Source organism: Harpia harpyja, chromosome 20 (assembly GCF_026419915.1).
Source record: "Harpia harpyja isolate bHarHar1 chromosome 20, bHarHar1 primary haplotype, whole genome shotgun sequence".
Classification (NCBI taxonomy): domain Eukaryota; kingdom Metazoa; phylum Chordata; class Aves; order Accipitriformes; family Accipitridae; genus Harpia; species Harpia harpyja.
Genome location: NC_068959.1, coordinates 19,997,832 through 20,025,734, shown reverse-complemented (window position 1 = coordinate 20,025,734; position 27,903 = coordinate 19,997,832). Strand labels below are relative to the sequence as shown.

Genomic DNA, 27,903 nt, shown 5'->3' with positions numbered 1-27,903 from the left:
TTGAAGCGAGTCCACCCATCGCTTCCACTTTGCTGTCCCTGGCTTCACAGCCCAGAACAGCCTCAGTGCACGAGGACCAGATGCCTTTTGGATGAGAGAAAAACCAAGAGATGGCTTCTACTAATGAATACTCCGTTCATGAGACGAGACCACAGCCAGTCCCATGTAAAATGCCCTGAAAATCACGCAAGGCATGCATTAGAGCCTAAGCAGCACCAGTTTCATACTGTTCATCCGTTCCTATTAAGCTACACCACATATTAGCACAGAAAGAGCTGTATAATCTAAACCCATTAGGTTTTAAGCAAGGTGGTTCCAATTTATTTCCACCTTGTTGGCATTCAGAAATTTTAGTACAGGAGCTCGTCAAAAGTATTAACAGAATTTCCTTCTGAAGGCTGCAATGTAAAACACCCTGCTAATTTAGCTGCGGTGATTTAACAATTTAGTGTATATAGCTACTAACCCAGCTCCTTTGTTAGGGCTGGTGCAGCAAGGCAGAAGAGGACAAACATGATGGACGTCCGCACCTCTGTGGCTACAGAGACCCTGCTGTCATTAACATCTTAAATCATCACAGCCCATTCTAACCAAGGTCCTGGCCCGGAGACAAGGATGTCAAGTTTTGCCCATCTGTAGTTTCTTGACTTTTTTTGCAAAAAATGAAACATAAAGCACTAACTATGGGACCAGTTATGCCCCGTTAGCTCCAAGTGCAGGCAGTTAGTGGGACAGTAGTTGCTGGAGCACATGAAGAGCCATAAAGCCTGCGGCTGCACAAACCCTCCAGGGCTCACAAAAACACTGACGATCATCCTTGACCACAACAGTCACTTTGTCCAGGCTCCCACACGCCCCATGAATTTTACCCACTGGTTCCACTCTACAGCTCAACAAGTCCTGTTCGAGCTAGTCTCTCTCTCTGAATTAATAAATCATGTTTTAAAGGCTCCAAGTGACAGTTTACCACACCTGGGTAATTTATTCCAGTAACCAATTACCCTTACTATTAAAAAATTGGTCCTTGCTTCTAGTCTAAACTTTCACTGAGAAGCCAACTAATGATCCGGCAGCACAACACATCCCAGCTATCAGCTTCTCTTATCCACAGGATTAGGAGGACTGACAATAGCAAAGCCTGAATATTCAGATTACTAATAGGATTTTTAGATATTCAGCACAAAACTCTGCTGAGGGAATCACAAGCTCTGCAGTCAGTAAGCAGCTAATAGATTCAGTAGATTTAATAGGGTCATGTCAACCATGTCAGTCATTTTGCAGCACGATACCACAGCTCTGTCCAGTATCATAGATAATAAATTTAGCCATGGTGCAAATTTACTTTAAATTAAATCAGATCTTTATCAAAGAGGCTGGAATTGGTGTTAAAAATTGCTCATTTCCGCCACCCCCCCATAATCTCTGCTCTTCCACCATCATTGCTACCCTGCTTGGAAAGCAATACAAGCAGTCACTGTCACATCCTTGCTGTTCCAGCTCACACAGCTATCCCCACTAGGGTTTGTTTTAATGGCTTAAAGCAAAGAAAGGGCATTTGTATACAGGGAGGCAAGTGGAATCACCATCTCTGTCACCAAGCATTCCCTTTGTAGGCCTGCCATCTGAATTAAAACAAACAAAAAAAAACCCTGAACCAAGTTTTTCCTACAGCTAGTGATGTTAAAAATGTAACCCCAACTGATTTACAAAGGTAACAAGAGCACGGTGGTGGCAGTGCATGAATGCCGTCTTAAAGCCACCAGAATCAGCAGTGCATGTATTACAATGAGTTACTCACAAAGCCATGTTTTTACAGCTAAATATCAAAAACTTTCATTGTTAATCTCAATGGTTCATCATCAGTTTAGGTTAAGCTAAGACTACAGAGCTATTGAGAGAAACAGTGCCTCCTGCCCGGCACCAGCCCTCACAGCGCACATACCCCTGCAGAGCCCAGCATCCCTCCTCCCCAAATCAGCACGCAGATGCGAGCCAGATGTGCCACCACTGTGTGATTGAGAGTCACCACTGCCCTGCCTGCCACCCAGCACGCAATTACCTAAAAAAGATGGTTCGCAGAGAGGTTTCTGCTTCAGATAATCTGTGAACTGTCTTCTGAGCTGTTTGTACAACAGGCAGCGTTGTGGTTAACGATGGTGATTTAATAAGTGAAAAATGAGTGCTTGGCATACCTTCCTCTGGGCAGGCAGTGGCAGAGGCAGTCGTACGTCAGTGCGCCGCTGCTGAGCGGCGCTTCGTGGGGAGGCAGGAGATTTAGTGCTCAGATTCAGTGTGTCACATGCTTCATTTCTGCCTTGACACCTAGCCTAATTACATGTCTACAAAGGATAACTGTCCATACCCCTCTATTACCATGATACAAGGGCTACAGACAAATTCTAGATATAACAGTAGCTGATTCAAGACCAGGAAGGGTACGCAACAAAGTACGACACACATGAATTTCAGCGGTGTTTTCGTATCTGAGGTCTGATGGTCGAGGAAGCAGGACTATACACTGGTTTGTTGCAGGAAGGAGTCTCCCATGGTGAGCCCATAGCTCACCAAAGCACTGGGGCTGCACAGTATCATCTAGGGTTCAGCAAGAACCTGAATCAGAATAAAGATGCCTGCACTCCCCCTCCTGCACAGCTTGCCACGCCATGCTGCTCCCACCCCGACATCCCTCCCCACTGCCAGGCTGCAGCCATGGCAGCCCCATGCTCCCCTCAGCACCCATGGAGAGGGGAAGGGCTGGCTCCTGCACTCATCCTGGTACAAAGAGGAATTAAAATGTGCAACCAGTGCCAGGTGCAGAGTGCTGCCAGACAGGGAGGTGACAGTCACCACGCTACACCACAGCACATGTGCGTCCTTTGCTCCCAGGAAGATGACACCTGGCCTATGGTACCCTGTTCCATCCCTTCCACCGCCCTCGCCCAAAAGACCTCTCTCTGCAGCTAGCCTGAAGTGCTGGACACATCTGTTGATGATGCATCACTTTGGACATGCGTTTTTCTCACGTGTCCACTTCTCAGGGCTCACTGCTAACCCAGCTTGGGCAGTGCACCCGAGTGACAGTATGTGCACGGTAATTGTACAGCCACACGTCTGTGCTCGTCTCCTTCACCTCACAGCCTTACTGACACAGCACAAAGGCTCTCTTTCAGCAAAAAAGCAGCAAATACTCCCGTGATCCCTGACGTGCTAATGTCCAGCAAAAATTAACACAATCATTTCTTCAGGCAGAAGGGTGAGCTGTCTGTTTGCACAGTGCCACACACGCGGCTGCAAATCCCAGCTGCCCCAGCCTCGCCTGCAACTCCAGGGCTTGCCATCCCCCAAGCCCACAGCACAAGAAAGTCACGCAGCCCACATCTACATCATGTAAAATTAGCTTATTTGTTGTTCTTAATACACTAGGAAGGCTTCCACAAGATGTCAGCCTAACTAAATGACAATGCTAGCCTCAGGGTGCAATTCTACTTTTCCAGCACATGCATTTAGCAGGGAAACCAGTTCTGCTGCTGCTGGAGGAACAGGGTAAGGGAGAAGCCCCTGAAAGGGTTATTTGGTCCTAGCAAGCTTATTCCTGAGGTGGACATGCCTTTTTCCCCTCTCCGTGTTGCACATGATGATTCAGGCCGTTACTTCAAAGTGCCCATTCTGGCAGAAGTCCCAAGATGGCACTCATAGGTGGTTTTCCTCAGCATGCAAGTGAGTTTTTAGTCTCAGGTGAAATGAAATTGTGTGAGTTTTGTGGGCAACTGGGGTTTATTCCCAGCCTACTATACCTCAACACCCCAGGCAGCTCCCAAGGAACAATGTGAATATTACCGCAGAGTTCTAGACTTAAGAGAATCAGATGCATGCTTTCGGTAATATCTGTTATTTCACAAGTGCACAAAAAAAGTGCACATGTTTCGCTAAGAAAAGCGCCCATAAAGTTCGCGTTAACAGTTTCCCAAACAGGAAACTCGCTGGCAAGGTGCTAAATAGCCCTTGTTTGGTTATGGGCCAAAGAGTGGAGAGCTTTAGAAAGGAAGCAACTTACCGTGTTTGAACATTAACTCTTAACTCTGTGCCAAATTACACAATCTTGATGTGGGAGGAACCTACCAACAGATACTGATGCAAAAGAGCAAAATGTTTCTAAAAGATACCTAATTTCAGTCTCCTGGTAATAGCAAAAAGAGATAGCACAGGAGAAGAGTAATATTTGACCTTACAGCCATTGTAATTTTCTTAATTATACCCTTTGGAACGCTGTTTTTAAATGTTATGTTATCACATTTAAATATTAAAATTCAAATCAACACTTCAAATCAGGATTTTACACCAGATGAGCTGCTATGGGAAGCACAACCACAGGTACTTCAGTGCAGCAGTTCCATCAGACAGCTGGCAACTGACAGCTAAGGCTAGATTTCAGCTTCTGTACTTTTTGTACAGTGAACACTAAATGTGAAGAAACTCTTTAAATAGGTTTATGTAATTTCTTTGCATGTATTTCTTTCACTCTAGAACAAATGTGAAAATATTTACTATGGCTGAGCAATTTAAGAAATTTATCTAGCATTTCCTAATTTGCTTTATCATTAAAGATAGGTACTTTCTTGATGGGTTGGAGGTGGGTTTTTTTTGTTGTTTTGCTTTGGTTTTGGGGTGGGTTTGAGGTTTTATTTTTGTTTGTTTATTTTTAAAGAGTTCACATTCTCCATCCCTTTACTTTCCACTTAGCAGTTGCCTTCAGCCTGCTCTGGACAGGCAGTCAGTATTACAATTATGCCACAGGACAGTGAAGGCAGAAGCAGGCAGAAAACAAGTCTTAGTTTAAATGAGTACCTCTAAGGAACCAAAGCTTAATAACAAAGGTAAATGGCCATTTTATTTAAAGTCTTCTTTTGACACAATTCATCATCTTCCTCCATCAGCATGGGAAGTTTGTTGTTCTCAGCTCATCCCATGTCTTGAGGTTGTGATACCTCACCGCTACAGAGTGAATGTTTTTACGTGCCTTCTACTACATTATTGCTTTATCTCTCAAGGTGAAAATAAAAAAGTTTATCCACGTTGCTTGGAGCGGGAAGCTAACACCCCCCTGCCTCATCCATATTGAGTGAAGGCCAGAGCAGCTGCTCCAAAGGCTTTCCTGCACATCCATGCAAAAATCCCCAGACCCTAAAAAAAAAAAAAAAAGTAAATCAAGTCTGTTCATTTACCATTTACCCTCATAAATCAGCTGTCCCTGAGGAGAGTTTGCTCCAGATAAAAGGGCAATGAACTTTTAAAGCAAGCAGCCATGACAGCACATTTGCCTCCTCCAAGCTGGGCGTGCACGCTCCGGCCAAAGGCCAGCTCAGCTGTAACAGCACAGACAGCTTTGCAGGGTCACCGTTTCTGCAAATGGAAGTTTCTGCAACTCTAAAATACACAGGATAACTGTTACGGACCTACCCTGCAGCGAGATGCTAATGTCCCCCTTTTACAGGGGGGCACATAACACCAGAATGTAATTGGTGACCACAAGGAAGCCCTCAAACTGCTCTGAGCCCCGACAGTAAATGCCAACATCACGATTTCCTCTCCTGCACTCCAGTCCCCAGGAAAAGGCAAGTACAAAAGCCACCGTTTGGGGGGTGGGAAAATAGATTTTTCTAGTTTCATAACTGCATGCTGTCAAGCTGGATTCCAATTAAATCTTTCCTGTGCCCTAACACAAGCTTTGCTTTTTCCAGAAATTTCTCATTGCTTGAACACTCACTCCTGTCCTTTGCTCCCAGGCTGTGTGCTGTACTTTCTGACACACCACCTTTATCTAAATGACTGTCCTCTCCCTTTACCACTTTTGCAGGGACCACAGTCGAACACAGTTGTTATGCATAGCCTTAAGCTGCCAAATCCCTCTCACCTCCGTGAAAAGCTGGTGCTAACCAGCACTATTCAAACTGCGCATACTTTGCATCTAAAAGTTCCTTTTATGCAGCAATATTTAACAGAAAACCGGCAGCAGCTAGCACTAAGGCACTTCCAACCGCAGCTCTGCGCCGCTTTTAATACCAGCTGAATACAGCCAGCACAGATGTAGGAGGGGGGGAGCGGGGTGGTGCAAGTCTTTCCTATTCCTTCTACTGCGGGGACGAAGGACTCCTACCGTTGATTTTTTTCCCCCTCTATCAGTGGTCTTTAACACGATCACAGTATGCACCACAATGCTTTAAAACAGCAAAGCTTCTGGAAAACCCAAACAAAAGGAACGTCACCAGGTGACGTCAGCCTATATACAGCCCTGTGTGGTCGCAGCGCATAAGCAAATCCATTCTTGTACCGCTTCCCTGAAAAGCTTTTCAGTAAATGCACTCATGCTACTACAGGAGCTTCTCTCAGCAATAAGCCACCCATCTGCCATCAACAAGTTAGGACTAAGGGAAGCCACAGCTGCGGAAAGAGAAAACATGAGCTTCAATTAAACAGCTGAGCAGCCACAGAGGACGAAAACTTGTATTAAGCATTGATTTAAAAATTGCAGACCTGTCAGAGGAGATCAAGCCAGTGATTTCAAAAGGAATATTCCAAGAGAGCATCGTGGATTCAATTTTGCACTAATATCAAAGGACACTAAACCCAGTAAATTATTCAAAGGCTATCTTACATTAGAGCCTTTTACAGACTCACCGCGTTGAGTCTAAAACTACGACTGAATGCAACCTCCAATGTACTCAAAAGAATGGGTAAGTTCCTGCATTTCTATATACCTTGTATAATGAATGACCAGCTATGCTTTAAAGGAGCAGTTAGATGCTAAAGCAAATTTTTCTGCACTGAACCTTATGAAAAAAAATGTTTTCCCGATTGTGACACTGTAGTCCTCCGTAATAGAGATAAAGACTCATCCTAAGTGTAATATCCAAGTATTCTGTTTTTTGTAGTAAGTTGTTTCTTGCATTTAGAATTAGCTTGTCGGAAATGCATGGCAATGTTATCTGCAGTGAAATCTTCCATCGTGATGTTCAAAGTGTACTGATAAGGCTATCCTATCTTGTTGTTTTCCTAAATTATATTCTGCAGGCTTACATTTCAAGTGGCCATTAGGGGCTCGTATGCTGGCAGCACTATATGCAATGAGTATGGTTTTAAAAATGCTGCCTGCCTTGGGCATGGCTTGTCCACCAAAATGTCGCTGTGAGAAGCTGCTCTTTTACTGTGACTCTCAGGGGTTTCACTCAGTGCCAAACACCACTGAAAAGGGCTCGCTAGGTTTGTCACTGAGGCACAATTATATTTCTGAACTTGAAAGGGATCAATTTGCAAGCTTCAGTCAACTTACTTGGCTTCACTTAGATCATAATCAAATTGCAACAGTCAGAGAAGATTCTTTTCAAGGACTGTATAAACTTAAGGAATTAGTCTTAAGTTCCAACAAAATCTTTCATTTGCCAAACACAACTTTTAGCCAGCTGCTTAACCTGCAGAATTTGGACCTCTCTTTTAATCAGTTATCCTCTCTGCACCCCGAGCTCTTCTACGGCCTTCGCAAGCTACAGACCTTGCACTTGCGTTCCAACTCCCTGCGGACCATCCCGGTCCGCCTGTTCTGGGACTGTCGTAGCCTGGAGTTCCTGGATTTGAGCACAAACCGCTTGCGAAGTTTGGCTCGCAACGGATTTGCAGGATTAATCAAGCTGAGGGAGCTTCACCTAGAGCACAACCAGCTGACAAAGATTAATTTTGCTCACTTCCTCCGGCTGAGCAGCCTGCACACGCTCTTCTTGCAGTGGAACAAAATTAGCAACTTGACATGTGGGATGGAGTGGACTTGGGGCACCTTAGAAAAGCTCGATTTGACTGGAAACGAAATCAAAGCCATTGACCTAACCGTCTTTGAAACTATGCCTAACCTTAAAACCCTCCTAATGGATAACAACAAGCTCACCACTCTGGATTCCAAGATCCTAAGTTCGCTGACATCCCTCACCACCGTGGGCCTCTCCGGCAATCTGTGGGAATGCAGCCCAAAGATCTGCGCCTTGGCCACATGGTTGAGTGGCTTCCAAGGTCGGTGGGAGCACTCCATCCTCTGCCACAGCCCAGACCACACCCAGGGAGAGGATATTCTGGATGCAGTGTATGGTTTTCAGCTTTGCTGGAATTTATCAACTGTTGTTACACCCGTGGCTACAACGTATGCAGCTCCGACTACTGAGTACACGAAAAGAATAAGCTCTTCTCATTTCCATATGGGCGACAAAGAGATTCCAACTACGGCAGGCATGGTCGTTACCACTGAAGAACATTTCCCCGAGCCAAACAATGCCATCTTCACTCAGAGGGTAATTACAGGAACAATGGCTTTATTGTTTTCTTTCTTTTTTATCATTTTTATAGTGTTCATCTCCAGGAAGTGCTGCCCTCCCACATTAAGAAGAATTAGGCAGTGCTCAATGATTCAAAACCACAGGCAGCTCCGATCCCAAACACGGCTGCATATGGCAAATATGTCAGACCAAGGACCATATAACGAATACGAACCCACCCATGAAGGACCCTTCATCATCATTAATGGCTACGGACAGTGCAAGTGTCAGCAGCTGCCGTATAAAGAATGTGAAGTATAATACCAACATGCCATCAAAAATTAAATCAGATAAGTAACCTATTTTAAAATTGTAGGGGACCTACATCAGATTCTAATTTTTACAAATGTTGACATAAAGCCTAATTTTCCAAGCTACTTAATGGAAACATTGTTTATGGAGTGGTGCAGTATTTTTAAGTTTTTTAAAAAATAAATCCATAATATTTTCAGTGTTAAAGCAGCAATGATTACATTAAAGTTGCACTCCTAATGTTTAAAAGTCTAAAAAGATGCTCACCTCAAACTATGTAAAATGTTTCATGTTATGTAATTATATGACTGTGTGTAAACATTTATACCCAAGTCTCCACATTCTACTTTTTCTAATGAAAACAGTCCGAGGGGATGGATACTGGATATCTGTACAGAGATCTGCGGGGGGACATACGCTCCGTTTGTTCCACTGCAGCTGTAGGATACCAAACACTCCAGCTGGCTCTGTTCACTTTAAAGGCAGCCGTGGAGGAAGATTTTCCTCCTCTGATAATTTCACTCCAGTAAAAAAGGGGAAGGAAGAAAAAAAAAGAAAAAAAAAAAAGAGCAACAAAGGTCCAGGTGGGGATTTAAGTGCATTGGGAACTGGTGAATTTATTTTTAAATACAGTTTTCCTATCTGCATATTCATAGTTTGGCTTGCTTAAATGGACCTTGCTAAAGCTCACAACAGATACAGAATGGAGCAGTTCACACGGTCACAAATTAGCAGGACGATCACAAATTAGCAGGACGACTCTCCAGGCGCTTACAAAGTAGGCAGTGCAGCTTATTTAGGAAGGCTCAGTACGACAGGATCGATTCTAAATATTAAGTGCATTCAATTCTTATCGGCTCTCTGGTTTGACTTGATGATGCTTTTCATGAATTCAGGCTAATTACTTACAACTATGAACAAACAGCATTTCAACACCTTTTCATGTGTAAATACCCTTAATGCAAGTTTTTCTTAATTAAAAGTAAATATCAACCGCGAGGTTAAGGAGAAGAGGGAAGGAAGGAAGAAGCCTCTCTTTGTCCCCCCGCTGCCCCCCCAGCTGAGGCTTCCTCTCGCCTGGAAGCTATTTTCATGCACTAACTCCACTGGTTTCTCTGGAGACAGAATTAGCCCCTGTAATATAAACTCTCACTTGTCCTCCTCTTCCAAAATGCAAGGTAATTACCAGGTTGTTTTGTTTTGTTTTTAAAGTACCTTCTGATAAGTATAAGTTAGGATAATATAATTAGTTTATAGAATAGCTCACTGAAAAATGTTTCGTTTCTTGATATGGGACAGAATCTAAACTAGTATGCCGTTGAAAAAAATCTTGTATAAATATATATACACACACACGCACCTCATTCTTAAGGAGTAATTTGGTTTCTTTAGCCAGAAGTACCATATTGCTATTTATACTATACTATGAAATTATATGTAAATATTTGCAGATCTATGCAGCAGTGGTGGTACTCAGATGCCACAGGGGCGGGGGGGGTGGGGGGGGTCTGCAAAGAATTACATTATTTTTAAGTCAACTGCTCAAATATTGTAAACATTCTAACCAAAGCTAAAAGGACCAGAGGGATGGAAATTTTTTTAATATATATATATACACGTATGTATAACTGAAAAAAAAAGTGTTGTGTCCAATGCTGCAGTGTTAAACAATTACCAGCATACACCGATGAAAAAAAGAAATTCCTCACAGTGTTGACATACCTTGAACAAATCAGTAATTACAGTATGCTAATTGTGTTGTACTAAACTATTCTGCAAACTTTTTAAACAGAAAAGTCACTGCATAAAAGTCTGTTTGCTATTCACTCTGCTTTTATATATCTGTATTACCACTTAGTGAGGTATTTAGGGTACAATTATACAACAGTTTGATGTTTTATTGTGAAATGAATTCGTCCAAGGCAATTACAGCAAGATAAGTGTGACTTCTGTTAAGATTTTACATAAAGATTTTTCAATTACTGGTTTTGAAGATATTAATTTGCATTATTTTACTTTTACATGCAGTGCCCTTATTATAAAACAAATATTTTGTTTACTTCCTGTGACTCTGTACTTTAATGGAAGAGATTCAGTGAAGCCTAATGGTTTTCCATAGAGATACCTTTGAACCCTCGTAACTGTTTATACTGCGATGAGCCGATTTACACCTATTCTAGAAAATCAATTACTGCTTTTAACTGAATACAATAAATCCTGTGGGGCAGGTGGACAAAGAGCAAATATTCTGTATGATTAAATCTCACGTGAGCCAGAAGGCCAGACCTAAGCTGATAAATACAAAAATGTATTGGTGTCCAAGGGTATTTAGCTGCTTGTAGAAAGACTTGCTTCATTCCTTACCATGAATAAGCACTCACAGCTCTTCCCTTACATACAGGCTTTTGCTCTGCTCTGGGCAAGCGAGCATGCATCACTGCCTCAGCAGCAACCTGCCCCTGCCTGCGTACCTCCCTTACCTCGTGTTAACCAACACGCTGGTCTGCACCAGGGGAAACTGGAAAGCAGACACTTTCGGGATGATTTTCATGTACAGCTGTAGGGTACCAGCAGAGACAAAGTTATAACTGAACTCATTAATTATACTGGCAGCCAAATAATCTGTCTACACTATTATCAACCATCAGATGTCAATACTAAACTCTGATGTCCTCAGCTGCATTTGTAAGAAGGACTTCCACCTTTCTCCTCCACGCCCAGCAGAAACCCTTGCTGTAAGACAGTTCAGAAGGTACCACATCAGTCTTCCACATGGTAACAAGACCTGGCCGCTTGACTGAAGTGCTGAGGTTCCTCCCGAGGAGGTGCTTTTCCAACACCCTAGCTCTGCGCAGAAACCCACTCCAGCTTTATTAGCTTATAATTATGCCCAGGAAGAGTAAAGACAGGTGTTCCAGCAATGCTGGATTTAATCCTCTTCTCCACCCCAGCCACTCATACCAATTTTCCAAGCATTAAAGCATTGTTCCAGTGTCTCTGAAAGCAAACACACCCAGGCACCCAACTTCTCTTCCCCACCAGCATCCCCAGTTTCCACTGGTCCTGCAGTGCTGCCTTGGCTTGCAGACAGCAAAGCACGAGGCCAGCAGACACAGCCTAGCACGGCACTGTTCAATTTTACTTTGACTCTCTGTACTACACACTAATACGCAGCCAATCTCCCAAATGCCATGGTTTATGTCTGCCATTTCCAAAACCATTTGTTGCCAGGTTCCAGGTGTAAGCAAAGCAATTCTGCAAACATTACATTTAGGGTAACAGGTATCATAAAACTCACAGAATGTCAAACACTAGCAGTGAAGTCAACTTGAATTCCCTTAGAGGGACAGCAAATGGCAGGCAAAGCCATCACTCTACACAAGGACACGACCAGGGGCTGTTAATTTGGGGGGTTTGTTTTCTTTTTGTGGGTTTTGTTTTTTGGGTTTGGGGGGGGGTGGTGGTGGTGTTTTTTCGTTTTGTTTTTTTTTTTTAAAGTTACTGTCTTCCATTCTCAATTGCTTGTGACTCTTCCAGGCAAAGAGGGTATTGTAATAATTGCATTACTCAGCAGTCTCTGATTTTGTTTATAGAACAAGAACCATGATGATTTGGTTCAAATTAATTGTATTTCAGTATGAGTACTGGCTGATGACAAGAGGTTGTTAACTTGCTCTCCCCAAATATCTCTGTTGCACAGCCTCAGTTTCTACAGATACTAAATGGCATCATAGGTGCTTCACCACCTCTAGACACAGCCTCATTCAAGTGTTCAGGGCCTTTTAGAAACCAAAATTTCTTCTACTGCTCCTGAGATCCTCATCCCATCCAAAGATCTCCTCCAGCCATCTTTTCCTCCTCCCTACCCTAGCATCAGTGAAATGCAAACCTAGCAGTACAAGTTCAATTTTTGAGTAATCATACTGGAACAGGTCTGAATTAATGCTTTCAGTTCCCCTCTCGTTAGTTGCTCTGCATTAGATCATTGTTTGAATGCACACAACTAAAAATTACTCGATAAAAAGTAAAATGGGCTAGCGTTTAGTGTCCAGCTGAAGTGTTCTCCTGCACAGAGCTCCCATTTCCCATCACATGGAAACATAATTAATGTCACTGTATCAATGTTTGGTTTTGTTTGCTTTGCGCCCAAGCAGAAATTATCCGATTTTTTTCAGTGATAAGCCTAGCCTGCATGCAAATCTAAGCATCTGAGCTTATGTCCCATTACCTCCCTTAACAATAGGCCACTGTCTTCTAACATGTAAAATCAGAAATATCCAGCGGCTTTAAACCAGAAATCTGCACTACACACTTATTTTTTAATGTGTCTAAGTTAATTTCTGTACTACTTTAATGAAAATAAAGTTGATTTAATTTTGTGATCTGCGTAGCTATCAAAATCCATCTGTTCAGACCTATGAAATCTACCCAGAAGCTGAATTTCATCTTTCTTATGAATTTTTCCATAAAAATTAAAAGTTCAGAGAGAGCTACAGTATTTCTCCTCCCCCAAAAAGGAACAAGCAAGAAAACAACAAAAATCAAAGGCAGTTGTGCAGCAGCCACTCCTCCCTCCCCATGCCCTTCTCCATTGCAGAAAGTCCCATACACTAAAAGTGTGCCGGGCTTTGCTTTTTAAGCCATCATGCTAGCAGGATGCTTAAAGATTATTTCAGAGTCAGCTGGAAATTCAGCATTTCACATCTTGTATAAAAACCTTTTGAGAAGTATCTAGGGAAAGGTAACAGAAGCTTTGATGGATGTAATCAAGCCTCAGACAGGGCAAAACTTGCGCTAAGGGCAAAACACCATGCAGCTTGTGCACCTGTGGTGTTATCACTGAAAAGCTACACCTGCTATCCTTCAACCACTCCTTTGTAAAAAAACAAACAAAACCCACCCCATTTTTCTTTTTACTAATGAAAACATTAGTAACTGAACTATTCTACCAGCTTAGCAACCAGAGATTTTTAAAGAGTCCTAGATGCATTGTGTTTAAATTATGTTTAAAAGAGCCAACATCTGGTGGGAGGGGGTGTAAGTAATGGAGTAAAATGAAGTGCAGTGTACAGAAAAGTTTTGTTATTAAAATTGTGTATACTGTAAAACTGAATTTGCCTCTTTCTTCCTCCCTTTTCAAAGAGAGGTGTCAAAAGCTCACTTTCACAATATGTAAAGACCAGTCTACATCCACTGTCCAAGGCAGATAAATCAGGTTTGGGCCAGTCCATTTGCCATAATCATATCAAATACAGCACCTTCTGTTTTACTACGATAAATGAGCTGGTCTGCATGGGTTCTTCCCAAACAAGACATCTCTTGACTAGCAGAAATTATTTATATAAGCGAGAGCAGAGAGTGAAAACCAAACCAAAGCTAAACTCTTGGCCCTTGAGACTGAAGCCCTGGGAGCACCTGCATCAGAAACAACACAGGCAGCAGCACCCTCTCCGGCGTGCTGGCATGAGCCCCAGCACGACCCGGCAGACGTGCCTGCCGGGCTGCTGAGACCTGGCTGTTCCCCCAGGTCGCCTGGTAGACCACCATGACCGCCTGTTGGTCATTGCGCCAGCCAAGAGCATGGCATTTCCAACAGGACCACCTTGCCGAGAATTTAGCAAGAACAAACAATCTATATCATTTCGAGATGTCAAACTAGCAAGACATTGCTTCAGCTCTGAATTACAGCTATCTAGAAAGTGTCAGAAATACATTCCCTGTACAAGAAGTGTTCTTCATATGGGCTACCACAATGAATGTAACATTCAAAATCACGGTGCTTCAATAACATGAGAAAGATTTCTGATTTAGAGAAGTGACAAGTTCACGGACACAACCCAAAAGCCTTGGTACAACAGCTGAACAAAAGAACAAGTTTCAGGATGTTCCAAGATAATTACATGCACTGAACTGCCAACTAAAGTCATTTTAGTAACTAAGCCTTAGCTACATTTACTTTTTTGCAAAAGGTTTGGCTGGAACAAGTTCTCAAGGGTTTTAAATGTCAGTTGGCTAACTGCCTCTCAAATCCTTCTAATACTTCAAAGCAGCACATGATAAATCTATTTTCTTAAACTCTCAAAGAGACTAACTTTGAGATAAAAATGCATCTCATGCAAAATCAGTTGCTTTCACAAGCAAAGGTAAGATACATAAGAGAAAAAACAGTATTCGGAATATACTATGCAAAACCTTTAAATCCAATTAGTAACAAGGAAACATCAACATGACTAGCAGCTTTTAAACATAGGGTGTGTTAAGACAACTGCAAAAAACCAGACTCAAGAACCTGACTGGAGAGGACTGCACAAATGAACTGAAAATTGTAGCACATCTGGGAAAGCGCCGACTCCTTCCTCCGGTGAGTGTACAGGCTAAGGTACAGAATTCAATACAAGTGTTCATCCACCCTAAAACCCTACTGTTAGTATTTACATTACACTTCCAACACACACACAAGCAAAACTGAAGTGGTATTCTCTACTACCAGGACATTTTATGAAATAAATCTTCCTTTAAAAAAAAATTAAAAAAAAATATTTTAAATGCTGTTCAAGTAACTTATCCCTGTTTTCTCCCAGCAGACTCTACTACTTTTATGTTGAATACTCAAGCAAACTAGACACAGAGACAGTGCTGTTTTTCTTTTCCATCAATCCTTACCCCTAAAGAGTGTGCAGTGCATCCACTGTTTGATATAGATGCATTATGCTTTATACCAGTTTTAAAAAGCAGCCTTACTTCACGAAAAGTCTTGAAGTAAGTGGAAAAGGTTCATCCATCAAGATGGTTCTTAAATAATTAATGGATCATAATTCTTTACAGTCAAAAGCAATTAATTTTCTGTATTACAATCATGAGAATAAATCTGAAAAATCCATTCTAATGGCTCTGAATCTGAAGATAGTGTTGCAGCTGAATTTTTAATCTTAAAATACAGGAGCAATGAGGACTTCTGCTGTTTAAACATACAATCTTCTACCAAACAGAACAGCTTTACTGCATATTTAATAGGTAGAATGCTTTTTGCGAGGCTGCATGAGATTAAAGACAGCACTAGATACAGGAAATGCATTTCAAGTAGAAAAGTCCTTCCAAGATACTTCTCAACTGTATAGCTACAAAAATTCTTGAAATATCCTTTATGAAGCATACAAAATACTGCAGAAAAGCTTATTGCAAAAAGTAGTTTTACTTATATGTTTGCAAAGAGCTAAAAAAACTCAGAAGAGTGTTAATGCAGAATCCAGCTCAACCCTACAGCAAGATTAGGATGCATTTGCTCTCTTCCCTTGAACTAACTCCTAAATAATCCATCATGTATCCAGCACCTCTGCCTCAAAAGCCATCTGCTGTTAGCGGGGACTATCAATTTCTGCCCTCAAATAGATTGCTCCAACCCTGATTCCACCTTAAGTTTTTAATCTTTCAGAGAAGAAAAAAACCCTGTAAAATTAATAGAGCTCTTAGTAACACTAATAATGACAATCTGTTAGAATTGAGAACATGGGAAAAGGGACAGGGACACAGACTACAAGCGAGTTTCCATCTCCAAACGCACCACAAAACAGTTAACAAGAGGAAAACACATACACATTCCCCTGCACTGCAGGCACTTTCAGAAGCTTTGTTAACAATCTCCACTTTAAGTAAAATTTTAGCTACCCGGGCCGACTCACTTGACCCAGGAGGGAGTCACACAGTAAACATCCTCAGTATGCACCTATCAAAGGATGCGAGCCAAAACAAACTAGTAAGTTGGGAAAACCACACGGTGGACCATTCTTCAAGCCTCCAGGTCTAACCGTATACCTCTCATTTAAAGAGCATGAGATATTAAAGCATCATCTATGTTGTCCTCAGGATAGGCAAACATGCTTCAGTGAAGACGTGGAACTACTTATTGATCGAGTCTAGCCCTGAAGCACACCATCCCAGAAAGAACAGCAACATCTGTTGTAGCAAGGTCTACAGAGACTTAGGATTAACTCCATGCTTGAAATTCTGGTTGAATAATTCAGAGCTTAAGGAATTCCTCCTCAATCTTTTCAGTCCTGAAGATGGAAATAGCTGTGTTGCTGCTTCCAGGTAGGACAGACACCTAGCTCAGCACCTGGGGGAGCAGCAGACCACCACAAGGCAGACCCAGAGCATAGGCAACCAAGTCTGGTAACTCCTAATAACAGCTGGAAGCTCTACAGGTATCAAGTGTATATTTTTAGGGTTCAGGCCTTCAAGAATTTAACAGCCACAGGGCAGGCAAGAAGATAAAGCCATCTCTAGTTTGTATTTTTCTCTACAGATGACTGGCTTAGCTCTGGGACATCTATTAGCACCATGGCAGCTGTGGAACTCCGAAATAAGAGAGCTTTGACTACATGACATGCAATTAGCATCCAGTCCTAAGACACCAGAAACTTCAAAAAAAGGCTAAGGTTAGACATTTGATTAGGCTGAACTACAGAAAAAAATACAGTAAGCTTTGATACAGTAAGCTTTGGCAGGTACTACGTCTCTAACATGACACCACGCTCCTGAGCAAAACAAAAATAACAGATACGTTCAACAAGTTACTATAGTCTACAGTGACAGTTAACTTCTAGGAGATGTCTGTACATCCTGTACTTAAACTAGAAACTAGCACGCTCAATGTCCCATGAGTAATGAGCTTTTGTGAGGTATTACTTTCTGCCTGTGAGTGAAGAGCAAGTCTCTAGACCAGCTAAAATATGTCAGTCCTTTGGACGACAGACATCTGCTGCCCATAGTTAAAATAACTAAACACCCACATAGTCCACTGCATAAAGTAATGTAACAATGAAATCAAGACTAAGGCATTTCAGATATTTACAGACCATGCGTGCAATTTCAATATACCTTCAAGTGCTGGGAACTGCTGAACAAGTTGCAATGCCTCTTCTGCTCCAAGCCTTGGATTTGTCAGTGATGTAGGTATCATTGACAAATCTGAAACTTGGAGAAAACCACCACATTGTTCCAAATCTGAGAAGCATTTATGGAATGAATTCAAAGCTCTTGCTCCCATGCTGCAGAGATGTACCCTTACCAGCAGGGACTAGGACAGCAAACACCACCAGACACGCAGCGAGGTTCTTGTGCAAAAAGCACTTGCACAAAAGCAGTAACAGTACACGGAGACCTGGAACGTGAACTAATGCAGCTCAAGACTACTCCAGGACCTTCCTGTGACTAACAGCTGTCTGACAGCATGCCATAAAACACAGTGGACAAATGAAAGTACTGACAAAGCGGAGAACAACTCCGGTGCACCACACAGATAAATTTCAGGGATATTACCCCTTCATATCTACAAATGTCTATGGACAACAATTAACTTGACAAAGCATGCCAATGAGAGTGTCCAGAGACACATGAAAAAGTTTTATACTACATTCAAATGAGCTGATGCTACGAGACTGCAGACTGCTTTCTTCTTCTTAGTGGGCACTCAATCATTTGAATATACCACAGTAAAGCTGCATCATCAAAATAGGAACTTTCTGACACCTACTTTTACTATCCATTTATTCAAAAATAGTAATCTTCATCAGGCAAATTAGTAAGTGATCATCAGCTTTAAAAAAGTTTCAATTGTTTATGCAAACCTAACTACATTGCAGCACGTTCTGTTCACTGCAACTCCTCTGACTTCAACCTGTGCTGTAACAATCAAGAATAAAATTCAGTCTGTACTCACTGACCATCAGACACCCACTGGGAACCATGAAAATAAGGAAACCACTCCAAAAAGATGAGGTTATGTAAATAACAAAACAACCCAACCACCCCATTGCTCTAGAATATTAATTATGCACACATACGCAATGAATAATAAAAATAATTTAATAGAGATGTGACACAGTAAATCCACCTGAAACAATATGAAATATATGCACCCAGTGATCCCGAGGTACTAACTGAAAGCAGTATTTAAAAATCAAAATTAAATCTCAGAATAAAACCCACCCCACTAATGGGGAAGTTTACCTACAGAAGGCAGAAAAGCTTCTAAAAATTCAGTTTCAAGAAGGGTCTGGGCCTCTGCAGATGGGATTCTCTGCACAGAGACAGTACCAGACTTCTCTGTTATTACGTTAACCAATTACTTAATGTTATCTTTATGTACATAAAAGTACATCGGCTCTGACTATATAATCTTATCTTAACCTATGTCTGTTAAAATTGTGTGCCTACTACTTTTTACCCATTACCAGCTGCAGGTCATCTGTCTTGCATTTCAGGTATCTCCTGGTGTCTAAACCTCCAGCTAGCCTAAGTATTGCTCATTTGCCACAAACAAATTTAAATGGGTAAACTATGCTAAAAATATTGCTAACTTTTATCCTGTGTTGTTTTTTTTTTAAATGATTAGTATATACTATTTCCTGCATTTGCTTATGCAAGAGAAATATTTTAAACTATTGACAGGATTAGGACTAAATGACAAGTCCACATACTTGACACAGATTGCTCCCAGACACAAAGTAGAAAATATGATAAAGAACATGAACAGGTTTCAGTGATCTGAGCCAGGGAAAAAAAAAACAACAACCCCCCCCCCCCCAACCCCAACCCACACCCATTCTGAGCAGAAGAGAAGACTTCTTTGTGATAATTAAAACAGTGTCTACCAAGGCCATTACACAGCCTGATTTCTATTTTGACAAGTGGTTTGGTTATTTCTTTTTCTTTTTTTTTTTTTTTTTTTATGTAACACAGTTATAATCAGGAAAGTCCTATTTTACCAGTATGTTATCAAAAGCATTCCACTGCTTTTGAAACAGGTATTTCAAATTAGTAACATATTTCCAGTCTCTTCATGAATATAAAAAACCCCCACCACCTCCAAAAGTCTTACTTCCTCATATGAGAGCTATAATTTGCAACTTCACTCTTGCAGAGTCTGTTCCCTAACAAAAAAGGAAAATCAGAACACACAAGTTAGTCTTCTTCCAAATTTCATAACATCTTTTAACTTTAATGGCAGCTGACCAAAATCTTCAGGACTGCTCCAGGCTAAAACCCATTCCTAATCCCTGTAACTTGCACCAGAATTCCCACTTGAGGGCAATGCTGGGAGCAGCAGAAAATGCTGGGTCTGGTTAGCAGGCACTGGGACTGGTTTGTAAGCACTTCACATCACGAGGACAATCGAATCTCGACCATACAAAGTGATAAATTTCATTCCCAGCCCATGCAGGAACCCAGTTACTAACTAACAAGTATATACACACTTCCACACACCCTTTGTGCTCCAGCTGCAGGGGTAACTAGCAATTTTATTCAAATATCTTCACAGGCAACAGTAACTGAGCAAGTCCTCTTTTAAGCAATGGTGAAATCAAACCTTTAGAATTACTGTCTAGTGCTATCTATGTATTATTTCTTGAGGGGGAAAAGTGGTATTGCAACAGCACAAGGTAATTTTTTTACTATTATTTTCACCTGTGATGTGGGGGAGGAGGGGAAAAGATTAAGAGACATGTCTGTCTGGTCTGGAAAACAACAGATTCTCAAACATTTTATACTACTTTTGTACCACTACCAGGTAATGGAGCTACCGGTATTCTCTTAAGGCTTATCCTTATATCTAAAGAAGTTAACAGCATAGGTTTTATGATACAGAGCACACAGCTGCAACACATTTCCACCACTAAGGCAAAAATATCTATTCATACAGATAAGTAATGGTAGGAAAGTGCCAGGATGCCAAGAAAATCATCCTGCAACAACATGCATCTTTTTCTTAAGAGCTCAAAAGAAAACTGAAATTGGCAATAATACATCATACAGTAAAACTGAGTTTTCACTGAACTGAGTTCTCCTAGTTTCCATTAAATCATGATGCCAGGGCAAAGTTAGGACTCTCTAAGCCAGACTTGGACCCAGCATTAACAAAGCAAATGTACCTGAAATCTTTTGCAAAACGTGAGAGGTTTATGTTTCTTGTTACCTTGAACATGATTTCTAGTTGAGCTCCAAGAGCCAGGTTGAAGGGCTCTAACTTGCACCTGGTTAAGTTTGCCAGGTCCCCACCCACTCTTCAAGCAGCAGACTTCCTCCCCAGAGACCTCCGTGAGATGGCAGTTCATGCCTAGTCAACAGATGGGAGGCAGAAGAGTGTCTAGGCTCCGTTTTACACAACTCCAGATGTAAAGAGGTTATTTTGCAGTGGGTCTGGCATCCTACTCCTTCAGGAGCTGGCAAGCTTGTATTCCTCTTCTCTTCCCTCCCCACCACGAGCAGGCAGGGTACCTGCTGGACCTGGGGCTCAGGACTCCAGCAACGCAGATCCAGTGTTCCACTGTGGCTGGTTGCACCTCTGCAGCGCAAGGGCTGACCGGGCACGTGTCTCCTCCTGGGTCATCCCGGACCACAGCCCTAAACCCCAGCTCCCACCCAATCCAGCAGAGAGCAGAAGAAAACATGTAATGGAAAAGCAGCAAGTCGGCACCATGCTGCAACAAACGGCCTCCGCAGTCTTACGATGTGGGTCTACACAGACCCTAGAGATATATCAGAACTGCTGACAAAAGCTCCATTTTAAACCTACAGCATTTCTTCATGCAGCACGCAGGTGAAAATGACACTGGATCACCCTTGATTGCTGTGCAACCAGGTGAGGCCTAATTCAGGCTTCTCATGAATAAGAACTCAGGAGCTCAAGGAGGGCAGCACAATATTTTGTCAATACTTACAGCTGTTTCCTCACAAGCGATTTTGTTGAATGACGACTAGTTAAGCTTGGCTACAGGTCAATTCATCTCACTTTCAGTATAGCTGGGTAGATGGGGGTAGCAGGATGGATGGGGGAACGTCTCAGAATACCAAATCAGAGGGACAAAACGCTTCTGCAGGAGCCACAAGACAGCTGCTGGGGCTGCTGAGTAATCTGCTACTGCAGAGCCGCCTTCACAGGCTTGATTTTCATTTTGATGTTAATTAGTAACCTTATCTAAAGAATATCTCAAGTTTTTCCTTTGAAAATTACGTGAACTAATAGATATATCCAGAAATATGAAAAGCAGGCTGAAGTTTACACCCGTGGTAATTGTAAGAGCCTTGAAATATTTTCGTTTTTATCATATTTTACATACATGTGAAAGGCTTTAGAAATAGAACAACTAAAATTGGAACAACACAGACCCCTGCAAAACTCAAATTAAAAAGAGTGAGCCAAGACAGCATATGCCCTTTCCAAGAGGAAGAGAATGCATTATAAATCTGGGAATAAAGCCACCTAACTCCTGGCAAGACAGCTCGGAGAAACAGATAATAAAACAAACCTACCAATACAGTCACAAGACATTCAAAGCTAGAATTAATGTATTCTTTATTAGAAATATAAATAGCTTTAGTTTGTGACAGATTTTTAAGTATTTCCTGTACGAAGGGATTCAGCACGCTTAACCTGCAATATCACAGCAAAAAACCCCCTCAGATATGAAGTTGCCTTTGACAGAAAGCAAAAGGCATTAAAAACTGGAAATAGCATCAAAAGCTGACCAACTGTCAAGGGACTAGCTACTGCACACCTCTAGCCTTACCAGCACCAAAAAGCAGGAGTATCTCCTCTCCCTCCCACACGGGCATCTCAGCAACTTCACTTGCCTCCTCAGAAGACAAAATTGCTTGAAACAAGAATGCCCTCGCTGACCATGAGGTTGACACCACTGGTTGCTGTTAAAGAAAGCCAGCAACCTTATTTGCATCACCTCCATTTACCTAAAGCAAGTGACTCACGGAGGAACCCTGCACGATTAAAAAGGCACTAAAAACATGGCATGCATAACGTCATCCTTTACAGAGACACTATCAAGCCATTATTTACTAAGCTAATTAGCCAGCCACCCTTGCAGATAATGAGAATGCATTAAAGTATTTAAAATTCTAGCACAAGCCTGACACATACAAAGTGGCTGCCCCTTCTTCAAAAGAAAACGAATGTCAAAGGAAATAAACCATTTAGGAACAGTCAGCACATCTGAGGTGGAGCGGGAAGGTAGCATCACCTATGGTAAGTGTTCAGAGAAAGGAAGTAAAGCAGAGTGCTCCAGGATGCAGAGGTATTTCACAGTTTTATTGTATCAGCCTCTACTTGTAAAAAAAATCATTAGATAGACGACTTAAATTACCATTAGATAGATGATAAAGCAGCAGCTATTCAAAACAAACAGAATTAATGTACAGAACTGTACAATCTGGCACCAAAAAACCCAGGGAAATTGAATGTACTTAAGCTGACAGTGATCTGAAAAACCCAGCTGGTTAAATTCAGTTTTACACCAAGAAATAAGCTTTAACTGAATATACACTTCACTGCAGTCTAGTACTGAAATAACCCTTCCCTTTGCATAGGCACTGCTCCAGAAGCAGGTAATACAACTAAAGTCACAGAGCAAGTTTACAAAATGCATGAAACAAGTTAATCCATCTACTGGAAATAACACCAGGAATACTCCCAGGGTATAAGACCTCCCTGTGTACTTGATATAGTCCTGCTCTTTCAAAAAGATTTCCTAAACTCCAGCTGAGAATACCCATAATTTTTTTTGGGGGGGGGGGGGGGTGGGTTGCAGAGGAGAAGATGTTTCCACAGCACTACAAAACTGATTGAGGATAAAAATTTAGAGGAAGTTTCAAGATTACAGCACCTGTCACCAAAAAGCCAGTTTTACATTCTCTGTGAATAAGTCTTCATGATAGCGTATGGGGGAGTATCAGGACATGAAGATTTGCTGCTTAATTACTACCTTTTTCTCTACACACATATTCCTCATAAGATCTCCTCATTCATTTTAGTTGCAGTTCCCACGGTAGAGTCCCACAGCATCTGCATATACAGGAGCAGCCTTTCTGGGTGAGAAAAGCTGTGTATGACAACAGAAGTGGGAAATGAGCAGACCACCGTACCCAGGCAAGCCTGGGCGGCAGTCTTACCCACAGCTACAAGAAAGCCAAGCCTACTTCAAACCAGCTCTCACAACACAACAACATAAACTTTTAAATTTGTGAAGACCCTGCCTTCCTCAATTAAAAGATCCCGCAGGAAGAAACGCAACCGTCTTGTAGGCCATTAGCTCCAAAGGGGTCAACTGGTCAGGTGCAAGACAGAAGGGCTTTCAACTTTTTTCTTTTTTAAACATTTCAGTTATTTCTGTGTTAACTTCTCATTTTCTTGGCTTTTTTCAGTCCAGTCACCTCTAGAATTGGGATTCTTTGACTCCTGGACAGGTGCCCAAAACCTCATTCTGCCTCTGAGGAAATTCACAATTTGGCATTTAAGGGGAACAGTATCAAATTATATAGCTGCAGTCTTACTTTGTACTTGACATCAGAGCTCTCATGTCACCTTCTTCCCCTGAAATGACTCAATAAAGACAGTCCTCAAAGGAGAGGTTCAAAGGCATAGCAGAGAAGAGCAAGCAAGCCCCATGTTACATTTTTTTCCCTACACAGTCCAAGAAGCTGACTGGTGAGGTGGGGAAGATACACACATGAATCCTTTGAAAAAAGGGAAATGAAACTGAAGCCACAGACACAGAAGCCACCGGGGCAATATAACACAGCTAGCTGCTCAACCTCTACAAGTAGAATTAATTGCTGGGGTTTAGTTCAGATGTTTTGAATAAAATTAATGCATACTTAAAAGTAATGTACAGTATTAGATTAAAAAACATGGGGACAGAATGCAAATGGAAGTATATGACTTGGGCCACCACTGACATTCACAGCTGTAATTCAACTGCTGGGAAGCTTGAAAAGGAGAAACATCCATCAAGACCTTCCAACACTAGATACAGGACAGACTGTGTGTGCTACAAACAAGTCCCAGGGTTATCTTCCTACTCAGGAAACAGGATTTTTTTAAAAACATCATATACCAATGTTGCTAATTAACATCTGGAATGAACCTGAAACATGTCAATACAAATGGTCACAAGTTGATATCAGGAAAGAAAAAAAACTTCAAAATATAGATAAGTCTCAAGCACATAATGAGGGGTGTCTCAAAGACGACACAGGAAGATAACTTCAGCATCTCCAGCGTTTAATATTTCTATGTGTATTTATTTTAATTTTGAAAGAAATTATGCAACTACTTCATACATCAAGACAACATAAAAAAATTAACAGTACCAGAATTAGTTGAAGTCTTGAATAGTTTAAGAATAAATGCCCTTACTCCCCCAAACTGCCCCAATGTGCAGCCTCACACTGCATGGACAAATCTCAATCTCTCAGTTATTAAAAAAACAAACCAACAAACAAACAAAAACCAACAAAAAACCCAAAACAAAGACAAACAAAAAACCCCAAACCCACAACACAAAAAAACCCCACAACACACCACACAAACACCCACAAAACTGAAAGGTGCCTGCCTCACTAGTAGGTGGGAACCTTAGTCTGAAATTCAATCAACACAAAGGCAATAAAAAGTAAATTTTTTATTTTTTTTTAAGGAGTCCACCTTTTAAATATAAAACCAAAATACATTCCCTAAAATGCAGAAGATGAAAGGCAAGCTAGAAGGAAAATCTGAAGCAGGCAAGAAGCAGAGAGGACTAGGTGGCCAGAGGACCCCCCCCCCCCCCCCCCCCAAGGGCACGCGCCTGCTGCCTGAACACCTTAGCCTAGCAGAGCTGGTAAATCACTCTGCAACCACCAAGACTAACTTGTTTACATCCACAAGAACTGTACCTCATCTCTCTCCAGCTATTTCACTGCACACTCCCACATCACCTGCGTTTCCTTTGCTCCACAGAAATACTTAGTTCTCAAGATACCATACCTACAAAGTGAAACAGTTTCTAAACCAAGAACCTTTTGTTTTCAAAGCTCCCCCCCCCCCCCCATAGCTACCAGGCTTCATTTTCCAAGTTCTTTCCGCAGGTTTCATAAAGTAACTGATAATGTCAATTCAAGTTATCATATTCAGTAAACCACAGATGACAGCACCTCAGGCATACAGAAGAGATTCTGAGCTGAAAAGCAGGTTTTTTTTCTGGCCACATATGGCAGCAGTAAAGCACCCAATGAATAGCAAAAACTTTTTTTCTTGACAGTCAGAGGTTTAACATGTATGCAGTACAAGTCAATAATCCACAAATGGCTGCACATCACACAACATTTACATTCAACCTGAAACATACAGACGTTAAAGAAAAATACACTCAATTTATGAAAGGCATAGTTATTGTGAAAACAAGCTCAGAACCATGTGACTTTGCCTTTTCACTGACTACTGCTAATTTTGCAAATGCCCTGGCTTTCCCCTTATGGCCTGATGCCCACAGAAAACTTTTTTTAATTGGCACTGAGGAAAACACATCTTTTAGCACACCTTTGCAAGGAAGTTCTTGCCCTGAAATCCTGTATGTTTGCTGCTGTTATTGTAAAGAAACCACTCTTTCAGAGTGCCAATTCAGCAAGAATAATTTTTGAGTATACAGTCTCCAAAGTCATGAAGTAAGTCTTTTCAAATAGCTTTCAGCAGAAGATTTTTAATGCTGGCATATGCAAGTTGTCTCTGCTCGGTTTCTCCTCTGCCCATTTGCTTCTAACTCACGCCTGTCCCTCCTGCTGAAGAAACATGTCCCTGTGCAGACCAGAAGGAAGCCAAAATTTTCTCCTCTATTTCAACAGCTTTCCAAGATACAGCTTAACCCTCATCCTTTCCTCAGACATCAGAAGGATTAAGTCATTCTTCCACCTCTATTTACATTCAAGAGGGCTGCCACTACTTGGATACGCCACAAACATTAATTATTCTGTATTGATTCAGTTGACTTTCTGGGACAAAGTAGGTCTAAAGCTCCAGGACACATTACGAGCATTACAGAACATCAGCTTTCTTACACAGGATAAAACAGGTTAAGCACAGAGCACGGTCTAGGTATTAAACACCACATCTAGAATAGAAATTCTGGGTTATCATCAAGACCTCTGCTGCTTGCATCGGGATCTATAAAAAAGGTGAAAAGGTATTGGAAAGCAAAGAAAAAGAGCACAACAGGTTTTGCATATCCCCAGAGAACTGGAGAGGATATAAGTGGTACCAGACAATAAGAGACACGTGTACACAGGCAGCGACTGTCCTCATTCTCTCACTTCATTCTCTTCTGAATCCCATCTTGCAGAAAGACAGGAACTTAACGCAGACTTTGTATTAGGTCAAGGCTGAAGAAAAAAGGGGAAGTCCAGGACTTGAGATGCAAGTATTTTGTTGTAATGCAAGAACTGTAGTATTCCAACTTTGTAATAATTCCATCATCCCTTTCCTCCAACAAGAAAAATTCAAAAGCCCAGTTGTGTGTGTAATACTTCTGCACACTGAGAGCATGATCCTGCTGGAGGCTAAAAGACTGTTTATCCACAGATCAGTAGTCAATTGTGCAAACTTATATGCTCTGTTCCATCTATACTCCTCAATTTTGGCTTTGAGAGAGTACTCAAGTATCACCAAATGAGCTTCATTAGGGGTGACTAAATATTTAATCTTATGTGGGCAGATGGAGTTAAAATATTTTCCTACAAAATGGTAGAATTCAAATGAATTAAGTCACAAACCACAGAATTTTAAAGCAGAATCCATGCATAGCATTATAGCATATTTATGTAAAATGGTTTACAGCTCAACAAAAGTAAAATGCTGCTAAATGCCAACCTCCATATCACAAACAAGCGTGCACACATTATTTCAGGTCTTCCTTCCACCAGTCTTAAATGTTATTTGATCAACATTAGATTAAGAAAGGTCTGGATTTATAATGTAATATTAGAAGATATTAGATATGTGTTAACATTGGAGATAGATTTATGTCTAACAAGAAAGGAAAAAGAGATGTTTCATCAATACAAACCTTTAAAAAAACCTAAAGGGATGTGGAAGGAAAGGAGGGATTGGGTAGGATGGAAGCCTTCACTGCCATACAAGGTATCTACAGGACTCAATTGTCCAGTTTAGAGATAGCATTAGATTTCAATTCTGCTGCATGCTTGAGTGGAGTAAGCATCCTAAGTGAGGGCAGCAACCTTTCTTCTTTTACATATATTAAGTGTCTACAATCAAAATGCTGAAAAGCATGGAAAGACTGCAAGGTTGAGTACTGCTGTACAAGACAGTTTAGACTAAGCCCCAGCTACTGTTAAATCTATTCAATTTAAGAGTTGTTACAAGCAATTTTATGCCAAAAAAGCAGCAAAGGCTGAAGGTAGCGGATGGAGAAGAGCAATGATTTAAGATTTCAATAGACTACTAAGTTTGTGCTGG

General features: G+C 41.4%; 2 protein-coding genes across 5 annotated transcripts in view; one reads left to right on the top strand and one right to left on the bottom strand.

Moving 5' to 3' along the window:
• CTNNA1 (catenin alpha 1) overlaps positions 1-27,903 on the bottom strand; it is a 120,263-nt gene that overhangs the window by 51,959 nt on the left and 40,401 nt on the right. The window lies entirely within an intron of this gene.
• Positions 6,168-10,850, top strand: LRRTM2 (leucine rich repeat transmembrane neuronal 2). 3 transcript variants are annotated; one of them, XM_052816214.1, is made up of 3 exons: positions 6,168-6,731; positions 7,069-8,273; positions 8,386-8,538. In XM_052816214.1, exons 1-3 carry the CDS (start codon positions 6,728-6,730, stop codon positions 8,419-8,421), a joined length of 1,245 nt encoding a protein of 414 aa, XP_052672174.1. In that variant the 5' UTR covers positions 6,168-6,727; the 3' UTR covers positions 8,422-8,538. The 3 variants fall into 3 exon arrangements, with proteins under 3 accessions (XP_052672174.1, XP_052672173.1, XP_052672175.1); XM_052816213.1 differs by having other exon boundaries at positions 6,179-6,731; positions 7,069-10,850; XM_052816215.1 differs by having other exon boundaries at positions 6,182-6,731; positions 7,497-10,850.